General features: G+C 44.7%; 1 protein-coding gene across 5 annotated transcripts in view; it reads right to left on the reverse strand.

The window, feature by feature from the left end:
- Positions 1–10,162, reverse strand: part of MEIS2 (Meis homeobox 2) — a 172,763-nt gene extending 162,601 nt beyond the window's left edge. For 3 of the 5 annotated variants that reach the window (XM_041460023.1, XM_041460021.1, XM_041460020.1), the window contains exons 1-6: positions 9,940–10,162; positions 8,705–8,937; positions 6,902–7,043; positions 6,339–6,389; positions 5,504–5,554; positions 4,469–4,618 (exon numbers count right to left, since the gene is read on the reverse strand). In XM_041460023.1, the coding sequence (XP_041315957.1) occupies positions 4,469–4,618; positions 5,504–5,554; positions 6,339–6,389; positions 6,902–7,043; positions 8,705–8,937; positions 9,940–9,951 (639 nt within the window). In that variant the 5' untranslated portion in view covers positions 9,952–10,162. Of the gene's footprint in view, positions 1–4,468; positions 4,619–5,503; positions 5,555–6,338; positions 6,390–6,901; positions 7,044–8,704; positions 8,938–9,453; positions 9,513–9,939 lie in introns of those variants that run through there. The other 2 variants (XM_041460024.1, XM_041460022.1) reach the window with 1 other exon arrangement.
- Positions 10,163–10,870: the final 708 nt, after the last annotated feature.

A 10,870-nucleotide genomic window follows, 5' to 3' on the forward strand; every position in this document is an offset into this window, starting at 1 on the left:
GACTTCAGCTGGTGACAGAAGCATACCTTGGCCCATAAAAAAGCAGGAACACTATCTACAGTCTTGGAAAGTCCCTGATGCTCTTTGCCCCTTCAGAAGGCACTACAAAAAAAAGAAAGAAAGGGCCTACAGCAATGTCCTAAGTCTTACAGCAAATTCTAAGTTTGCCATATTATTGTTGCAGTTAGCTACTTAGTTTTCCTTCTGACACACTACAGACAGAAAGGGCACCTTTGGGGTCTAATCTGGTGTTTCTCGAAACTCCCGCTGAAGTCCACAAAAGTGTGGCATACCTGCAGATTATAGCATCAGGCCCCCAGTTACTTCTTCACTACTCAGTGAAACCTTACCTGAAGATTAAATTGTATTACTGGAACAGGTATGTGCTATACTTTTTTTATTTTTTTATAATCTGCAAAACATCAGGAATTTGCACAGACCATTCTTTGAGGAGAAATAGTAAAGAAATGTTAAGTTGTCTGGATATCCAAAAGTACAAAGTAAAGTATCTCCTCATGTGAGAGCTGAAAGTTTTAATATTCAGACTAATCTTTCTCTTCTACGGCTGATGTTGGATTTCTAATCTGTCAAGAGTCTGTCTTTATAAAAGACATGTATGTATATTTCTATCTGTTTTCATGATATTTTAGGAATTATGATCTGTATATTATTACCTCTGAGCTACAAAAACAGATGAACAAATATCAAAAAGACCGTTCCTACAAAAGCCAGTGGAAGAACAGCCATAAATTTCTATGGGAGAATTACTAGGCTTCAAAACAGGTTTGTACTAAAGGAAGAATTGTATGACACCAGGTGAGGCCAGCTACAAAAGAAGTGTATTTGTGTACAAAATGTTAGAATATGTTCAAAAAAAGTTTAAAAATCTCCAAATTTTATGAGCATCATGTTTTTCAAATTTGAATAGTTGAAATACAAAAATAAAAGATCTGCAAACAATCTCATCAGACACGTTAGGCTGAACACAGAATTCAGGATAGGGCCTAGTATGTTTAGTTGAACAATAATAAATTGTCTGCGCTGGGAAACCAAACTTGAACTGCAGCTGCAAAGGCTTTTTTTCGCTCTTTTCTTATCTTTTTTTTCCCCTAACTAATCTGGTTCAGCCAGGGCATAGCTGTAATTACCTTCTTCCCATCTACAGCTAATACCTCAGAGCAATAAAAAAAAACGAGGGTGTTAAAAATTCAAACACTAATTATGGGCTGTTATATTTACTAAACACAGCAGAGTAATAACAAAAGTTTCAGCTTCTTGTGGCCAGCACTACACTATTTGATCTACCAAGTCTCTGGACTCTTTACACTAACTATATTACATAACAGTTAATAGCGCACTAAAATGAAATTCAATAAACACATTTATTACCAAACATGTACAGCACAACAACTTTCAGCTGTCTCCTTTTTTTCAGCACAGGTGTATCTCTGAAGAGTTCATTCCTTTGTTGTTTTTGGGTTTGGTTTCCAATTAAGTTATATAAATAGCAGAGCAGTAGATTTTGAAAGGGGAAGCATGCAATATTTGAGTACCCCATTTAAAGTGTTATGGTAAATATTGGCTAATCCTACAATTCTTTCTGTTACTTTCCTTCATGCCAGTTTTAAGGTCTAGAAAAACAATAAAGCTGAGAGCTGCCTTAGTTCCTAATTCAGCTCTACCACTACTACCACCCCTCACATTCACATCAAACACACAGAGCGGTAGCTTTACACCACTTAATAACAATAGAGGGGTATGGATTTTTGGGGTGTCAAACAGCTGTCACAAACTGTCACCTCCACAAGAGAAGCCTTGGCACACAACAAATTAACCTCCACTTCTTTTGGGCTATCATTATTCATAGCCAATCAGTTGAAATGCTCCTAGTATTTCATGTGCAAATAAAACCATGAGGGGAAGACCCGCAGATCAGAATAGTGGGCCAAGAGATAAAACAGAGGAAACAACATGCTGTCTCTGTCCTTCTGAAGTGGCTCATCATCACCCCTACACCAACTTTCACCAAATGAGATCTAGCCTAAGGCTATGTATTAAATATGCATATCAAGGCAAATGAAAAAAAAAATAAACCTGGACAGCCAAATTGGACAAATTTGCATGCTTGAACTGTTACATTTTCAGGTAGATGCTCAGAAATGATAGCTCATTTTTTAATAGACTTGCATGTTTATATTAGCCCTTTTTTTAAGCTTTTCCTTTTCTATGAATAAAAATGCATTTCTTTCTGCTGGAACATTGTACAATGCAAATATGAAACATGGTAGTTTGACTAAGCTATAAAAAGGTGTTAAAGTTTTGTCAGGAAAACAAGCTAATACACAAAAAAAAAAAAAAAAATCCAATAAGGAGACACATTTCCCAAAACGCATGAATAAAATGTAACTATGTGATACAACTCTTCATTTCCCAGTTGGTGTTCTGGTTGCACAAATTATTGCTTCCTTTCAAAACAAATAGCAGGGGGCTAAAGTAAAAATGTTATAGCTCAAATCTCCAGGAAGTAAAAGGCTTTAAATTATAATGCCCAATGAAGTGGTAAACCCTAACGGGTGCAAGACAAATGGGTTGTCATATTTATTTGAGTTTGTTTTTGGGGCCACAAAAGCAAGAGGAGATTCTTCTTAGGGAAGATAATAGTTACCAAATTATCAAAATGCTAACCCCCTCCACTCCTGTCCTATCATTGTGTGTGAATTTAAATATTATAATGGAGCACTGCAAATTGGCTTGAGCATTTGCCATCTGCCAGAACCCTAAACAGGCTAGTTTATCTAATCTCTTCAATATAAACATAAGCATGCTCCATTTCTACACTTCCACTTGAAACACACTCTTGTAAAGAAACTGAACTGGAGAAACATGTTTTTTTTTTTCTCTTTCTCTAAATTTTACACAGTGACTCACTATCTTTCAGGTTGCCACTCATTTCAATTTCTTTTCTAGTACTCTCTCAGAATACTTATGCCCACTAATTTAAGGTTGTAAAATGCCATGAAACAAATATTTTTAAATTGTGTCATGCCTCATGGAGTTTATTACCTATGTGTGAGTTAGCTGATAAGAAGAGAAACTTTAAGGAAGATCTGCATCCTTTTTTTTTTTCTCTCAAAATAATAGATTTAAAATGTAAAACATAGCACAAACCTTGTCATGCAATGTTTACTGAATACAAATGAGAAAATGAAAGCTAAGGCTTGGGTCCAAAAATATTTCCCGTAACTAAGCCACGCCAGAAGGGGGACATTCAGAAGAATTTATTATTATTTTATCTCCCAATTCAGCTTCAGTCCAGGTCTAATGTAATTACCAAATACACACAAAAACAACATGTTTTCAAAGGAAACAAAAGCTCCTAGAAAGCTCATTCTCCCTGGGCTTCCAGCTACTCTTCTTAACACACTGGGAAATAAAGGCAGGCGTCTGTGCAGAAAGCATGGTTAACTTCACACCGGGTGTTAAATTAATATTTCAACCGCTAAAATATTAGACTCTATCATTTAGATTATTAGTTCAATTGAATCTAAAACTGTATAAACCCCTTTGCCCCCCAGGGATGAGTTCCTATAAATAAAGTGGAATTCACACCCACCCTTTTTAACCAGAGCTATTCCTTCCCTTTTCTGCTGTACCAGCTGCAATCTTTCCCTCCACATCCCAAAGTCTCTCTGCATCTACATCTTTTGAAGGATCAGAGAAGCCACTCCAAAATCCGGAAAAACAAAGGCACTCTCCTTTTCATGCACACTAATGTTCAGTACTACACACATTACACTAATTCACCAACTCCTAAAGTGTTAAAATCAACCGCTAACCTACGGTTACTCAATCATCATTCTCTCCAACTTTCTGTAATACATTGTTAATAATTGCTTCATCAAGGTTACTGTCTTTTATTATGAAGATGCTTCAGGCGTTTGGCAATAAGTCCATATTCTGACAATAAGTTGCTATAAAGCAAAAGCATTGGAAACTCTAATGTGCTAACCCCTTTTTTTAATGTAGTGTAGTATTGCCAATAATTCTCATCACTTGTCATCCCCACGAGAGGGGAGGGGGGAGCAAATCAGCAAACTTTCTTCCTAACTTTCTTGTCTGTGTTTCCTTACATTGATGCATTGATTACAAAGTTGGCAAAGAACAGGAGAAAGCACTGATCCCCACATCAAACCAACAGTTTGCTAGCTCTCCAAGCCGCCCAGACTAGGAAACTTTACAAACCATTGCAAACTCGATGCTTTACAGATGAAAACTGAAGGAGCCTTTTGCATTTCTACAACTTTGTGAAGCAAAAGGGAAGAAAGTTTGAAGATGGGATTCAAGCTTGCAGGAGGTTAAAGTAGTAATAATACTAACAGACAACAGCAGCAAAGCAAGGAAACCCGGAACAGGTCCTCTAAGCCAATTAAAAACTTAAAAACTGTCATAAAAAAACAGAAGGACTTACATGATCGGCTAAATTTGTGGAAGATCCTGAGAGTTCTTCATGGTCTGACTTGGAGCTGCCATCCCTTTCATCAATAACGAGGTCTATTGGCATTTTTCCTTTCAAACAACTAATGTACCGATGGCAGAAATTATCACACAATTCATGAACCTGAAAAGAATAACGAGAATAATAGGATCAATAATGGCTAAATATCGTGTTCCGGCGCCTTTTTTTTTTTTTTGCTTTTTTTTTTTTTTTTTTTTTGGTAACAAGTTCAACCCTCTGATCTACTTCACAAGTAACTCTAATTAAGGGGGACAATAGTTGAAGGCAAGGAAACAATAGAGAAATTGTTGCAGCACATATTATTCTCTAGAGACTTGCTGCAGCAACAAGTTAGAGAGAGAGATAGTGGGCTCGGACTTGAATGCTGAAGAAAATCGGATTTGGTGATAACATCGGAACACTGGGAGCTGGACCCAGGTGGTATCTCTGGAGCATACACATCTCAGACAGGTACAACTAGTCACTCGGGACGGGATCAGTTTAAACCGGGGCTAAAAAAAGGTCTAAATGGCCGGGAGCAGTAAAATGAAGCTACTTGCTGAGGTTGTGGGAAGAGCCATTCTTGTCCCAGGGCACAGCCCCTGCCCACGCCTCGCAGGGGCCCCTGTCTCTTCCAAACATTTAGTCCTTGCTTGGGGTTAATGTGCCTGCCAGAGCCGGAGAGGAGAACGAGTGGTTTCATTTCTTTTGGTTAAACACAGTATTTCTGAGTGGGAAAAAGAGCTTCTACTGAGGAAAGGGGTAAGAAGGATGAAAGGGGTTTAATATTTAATATTAGTAAATATTGAAATTATACACACGCACACAAAAAGGGAAAAAAACCGTCTGGGCATTTGTGTCGGGTGTCACATGCTCTGATGGCACAGGTTACAGTGTCACAATGCATTACCCCTATCTTCTCTGCCCGTGTTTACAAGTCAGCCCAAACAGTCGGGAGGAAGGCAGCTGGGGAATGGCATGCCCCCCGCCCACCTCCGTGGCTCTTACCTTTTCTAATTCCAAAAGATGAAACCTTAGTACTTGTATTGCTTGGATCATCTGCAAGAAAGTTTTGAGCAAGGGGTTACGTGGGAGACAGGAGCACGGGGGCTGGGCAGAGCCGCGAGCCCGAGTGAGAAAGGGGGAGAAGGGGATTGTCAGGGCGCGCGGTCATTATACGGGATTTTAGCTCATTGGTCACGCTTTAACAATTTTGATCAACTTTAACCTAAACACTCGATTTTTATCATATTTATTCCAGAAGAGGTGATTAGCGCTTTATTACCGCGATGTTGGAGAAAACCTCCTCCTCTCCTCGTTCCCCTCTCAGCACCCCGGCCCTCATCCCTGAGGGTTCGCAGAGAAGTCAAACACACACTCCCACCCCCACCCCCGCCCGCAGGAGAAAGGGGGGGGGGGGTGAATGTGTGTTTGAATAGTTTGGCATCTTCTTTACAAGCGGATTTAGGCACTTTGAATATTGAAATCGTTCACATTAGCAGAAGAATTACATTAGAAATCTCCAGCTCTCTCTTCTTAAGCAGTTACTTCCTTCACTTTAGCTTCCCGTGGCTTTCAAACTCAGCTTTGCAATGCATTGGGGCTTGAGACTTTGCTCTGACTGGCTCTAAGAATAAAGCTCTTTGAAGCCCCTTGACGGCAACTTGCCGACCGGCCGGCGCCCCGCTCCCATGCCGGCGCAGCCCGGTGCCCGGCCCGGCAGCCGCTGCCCCGCCGCAGTGCCCGGCCCGGTCCCGGAGCGCAGGAGGGCGCCTGCCGGCAGCGGGCGGAGGGGTCGGGAAGGGCGAGAGGGGAGTGCGGTGGAAGAGGGAGCAGGCCTTACCAAATTGTCCAACTCTGGATTTGAAGAAAAAAGTGGTTTTTCGGCGCGGACCTGCAAGAAGAAGGAAAAGCGGCGTGAACTACAGCTGCTGTCTTTGCCCCCGTAACCGGATCGTCCGAAAGAGGAAAATCCCTTTGACAAAACCGGCCGGTACCAAAATCCGGCTGAAGGCCCTGGGTCACCGAGCTGTGGAAAGAAGCCCGCACCGCTCCTGCCGGTCCGGCACTGAGCCGGCCGCCGGTCCCACGGCAGCCTTCTCCTGTGGGTCCCCTGCCTGTTTCCCCTCCCGCTCCCTCTGCCTCCAAAACCACAGCTACCTTTCCCTATGGCCAATGCAGGAGGGCAAGACCAGGGAGTCCCAGCCCGGCAGCGTGGAGGGGCTGCCGGCAGCGGGGGGAGGTCAGGGCCAGCCGGGCCACCAGGGCTCACCCCCGCCCCGCCGGAGAGGGGGCGCGGGGGGAAAGGGAGGCTGCCCCTGCCAGCACCCGGCCGTGTGGGTCCAGGCTCTGAGGAGGCGGCGGGAGCGCTGGTGAGGGTCGGGGGAGGGGGGAGAGGTGCCGGACCTGTTTAGCGAAGACGGCGATGTCCTCGTTGAAGGAGTCGGAGGAGCAGACGTCCCCGCCGGCCACGCCGGGCTCCCGGGGCGTGCAGGTCGCCAGCTCGCACTTCTCAAAGACCAGAGCTAAGAGGGGGAACAACGGGTGCCTACCGGGCGGTGGCACACAAAGAGAGGGGAGGGGGTGGGGGAGAGGGGGAAAGAAGAGCTGTAATCAACAAGTTTTTTTTGTTGTTGTTGTTGTTGTTGTGTTTTTTTTGTTTGTTTGTGGTTTTTTTTTTTTTTTTAATGCACGGACACACAGACACCGACACACGGACACAGCCACACTCTGCAGTCTCGCACTAATGCCCCGGGCAGAGCAGTGGAGAACCAGACTTTGAAATAAAAATACTGGTTTTGGTGGTGAGCTGGCTGTTGTTGTTTTGTTTGTTTGTTTGTTTGTTTGTTTGGTTTTTTTTTTTTAATTTTGAAATTGTTATGCCCGAACCACATTCCCCGTGCAGTCCTCGCCGACGAGGACAAAAGTGACCTCTCTAAACGCACAAGGCACCGAACATGCTCAGCGGCAGCTCAACTGAGAATGTTACACTTTTGCCACAGCTTAAAATACCGCAAAACCTGGAAGATCCCATCCCTACCCTCCAGCTATGACCTAAAACGAGAGTACAGCAAAGCAAACTGCAAACTACTTAATACGTAATTTTATTTTTCAAGGGGCCTGCTAACAAAAATGTGGTGAAGTTTCCTGGCTTAGGAAGCACACCCAAGTAAAATACCATCTGTCCAGATAAGTGAGCTGGGGAGGGGGTGGAGGAAGGGAGCACTTCGCGAAATATTTTCCCATAGTTGGTGTAGTCAGAAAAAAAAAAAAATTATCTGCGTGCTAAGTAGTAAGCATGCATTTGTTTCTTTTCCCCTTTGGTGTCTGACCAAGGCCCCACACTCTGTCATAGATGTTACTAGCTCTCATTTGAGGATCAGTTAGTATTTTTTCCAAAAGGCACCGGAGGGAATCGGTGCAGGCTTGAGTTTTGCTGGGTATGGGTTTCTTTTCCCTCATGTTCTTTCTTTCTCAAATAGAAAATTCAGCTCATTGTCCCCAAATGTATTTATGTCTTCTGTCTCTGGGAAGAGCTGTTTGCAAGAAGTAAATCCCTTTTATTCTTACTACCTTCCGCGATGTGAATAGCTCTTTATTTACAAAGTTGGAAGAGTGGTATTATGGCACAGAGAACACCAGAACAACACTTCTCCAACTAAAATCCAGAGCAATGAGAGTCTCTAACTCGTAAGTGGGGCCTTTCCAAGAAATTTTAAAAAACCCCACGGGTAAGAAAAGAACCCCCCCACCGCCCCCCCCAAAAATCCACAAAATAGAAAAAAACCGAATAAATAAAAAAGAAAAATGGAACGACAAGGAAACACTACCTCTCTCCAACCCAGCCTCTCTCCCCAAGAACTCTGTTTTCCAGCACCCATTTCCCGTGGGTGCTGGCACCTCAGCCGAGTCAGGCTGGGATCGCCCTCGTCCCGAAATCGCCCTCATCCCGAGATCGCCGGCCACGGCAGTGCCACCGCGCGGGTCTCCCTCCTGAGCGGGCTGCTGGGGGCTGCCCTGCCGCCGTCTTCCCTCCGGAGTCTCCGGGCTCCCCCCGCCCCGCTCCGCTCCGCGGCCCGGCTGGCCGCTGCCGCCGCGGCCCCGCGGGAGCTCCCGCTGCCCGCCCCGCTCCCGCTCCTGCCCCGGCCGCTCCGCGGGCACCAGCGCTGCGAGCCGGGCCCTGGCGCCGGGCGGCCCCGCGGCACCTACCCGTAGATCGCATCCTTGTCCCGCTTGAGAGCGTCGTTGACAGCGGAGCCCATGCTGGCCGGCATGACATTGGGGTGCGGGGCGTGGGCGCCGTAGTGCTGTCCGGCGTGGAGCGGCGGCCCATGGTTGAGGTGGTGCACCGGGGGGATCGGCCGGGGGGCGTGGGGGTCCCCGTACATGGACGCCGGCACCCCTACTCCGTCCATCCCGCCGTAGTGGGGCAGCTCATCGTACTGTCAAAAAGCGGGCCGGAAGAGAAGAAAGAAAAAGAAAGAGGAGAAGAGAGGGGGGAATAAAAAAACAAACAAACAACAACAACAAAAGTCAGAAGAGAGTAAAGCACCCGGACAGACACAAACAGAGCAAAACAAAACAAGAACAGCCACAACAGAGAGAGTAATGCTCAAAATGAAATCAACTGGGACCGGGAGCAAGGGCTGGAAGGGCTGAAGGAGGAGTGGGGGTGCGAGAAGAGGCAAAAGGGGAAAGTGTGTTTGCCTGAGTGCGTGGGGGAAGATGGTCCTCTTCAGCACAGGCATGAGAAACCCTAACAAGGAAACAGGGATGAAAAGGAAGGAAACGGAGGAGAGAAACTAGAGTTACTCTGCATTAGAAAAGAAGAAAAAAAAAATAAACAAGCAGAATCAAAACCAACTAGATAAATAAATCAACACTAGAAACGAGAGAGGAAAGGTAGGGTGTATCGGGAGGAGGGGGGTAGATAAAGGGGGAAATAATCTGAAAGTTACCAGAAACATTATTTAGTGGCAATTCCCCTTGTCCTTGTCACAGCCAGAGACCAAAAAAAAAAAAAAAAAAAAAAAAAAAAAAAAAAAAAAAAAAAAGAAGCAGCTATATGTGTATACATATATATACATTCGTATATACACAGACACACATATGTATTTCTTAGTCTTTGCTAGGCAGCAGCAGTAGCGGCGGCGGCAGCAGCAGCAGCAAGCTTTCCCCTGTGAAACCCGTGCTACTGAGCAGGCAGAGAGCAGGGAATTCGCGCTGCTGGGGAAAAAGCTAGAGAGGAAAAAAGCGTGGAACAATTGCAGAGAGACACACACACAGAGACACTCATGCACACACACAAAAAGCCAGCGAATAATTTTTGCTGCTATTTTTTAATAGTGGCCGCCATCATCATCAGCAACAGAGGAGAGCAAATCGGACAGGCCCCTCTTAAGAGAGGATTTATATATAGGTAAGTGTTGGAGATTTAAACCTACCCTTTGCGCCATCAGTCTGCGCTCCAATAAACTCCTGGATGTGTCGTATATTTAATATCCCAGTCCAGCAAAGAAAGTGATTTAGAGTGAAGAAGATTCCTTTTTTTTTTTTTTTGCAACCCACTTATAGACTTCTCCTATCCTCCAATATGGGTAAATAATAGTAATAACAACAACAATAACAACAACAATATATAAAAAACAGTCAAGAACCACGATGAATTTGTGTTTTCTTCTTTTTTTCTGTCTCTTTCTCTTTCCTTTTTCTGTCTCTCTTTTTCCTTTTTTCTTTCTCTACGCAAAAAAAAAAAAAAAAAAAAAAAAAAAAAAAAAAAAATTGTCAAGCCCCCAAACTGAAGGTTACGATCGGCCCGTCAGCAACCCACATGTAACCAAACTGTCGTGTCTCATGGCTTTTTGCCACTCCAGCTGTCAATCAAAGCCAGGGAATGTCAAGGTAGTGAATGAATGATGGTTGATGATGATGAAGAAGAGAGGAGGAATCTTTTTAACCCCGGTTTCTTCTTCCAGTAACTCCGTGCTCGGGTTTTGCCTTTTAGGATCGCTTATAGGGTTGTTGGTTTTGGTTTTGTTTTGTTTTTTTCAAAGTACTGTGAAGGGGGGTGGGGAAAGATGCGAAGAAAAATTGAATAGTTTGTAAAGCCCGGACTTCCCCCTCTCTCCTTTTTTTTTTTTTTTTTCCTCCCGGCAGGTATTTTGTCTCCCTCTCTCCCTCACTCCCTGGGATGAGTGAGTGTCAGTAAGTGTTGGCAGGTTGGCTGCCGGCTGCCTTATAGAAGAGGCTCAGTTTTGCGGCGCTGATCGGCGGGAGAATGAAGTGACGGAACCCGGAAGTAGTGGTGGCCATAGCCAGTCCTGCAGCGCGGCGGCGGCGGCGGCGGGGAGCGGCGGCGGGGAGCGGCGGCGGCGG

Source organism: Pyrgilauda ruficollis, unplaced genomic scaffold (assembly GCF_017590135.1).
Source record: "Pyrgilauda ruficollis isolate IOZ18807 unplaced genomic scaffold, ASM1759013v1 scaffold14, whole genome shotgun sequence".
NCBI lineage: Eukaryota > Metazoa > Chordata > Aves > Passeriformes > Passeridae > Pyrgilauda > Pyrgilauda ruficollis.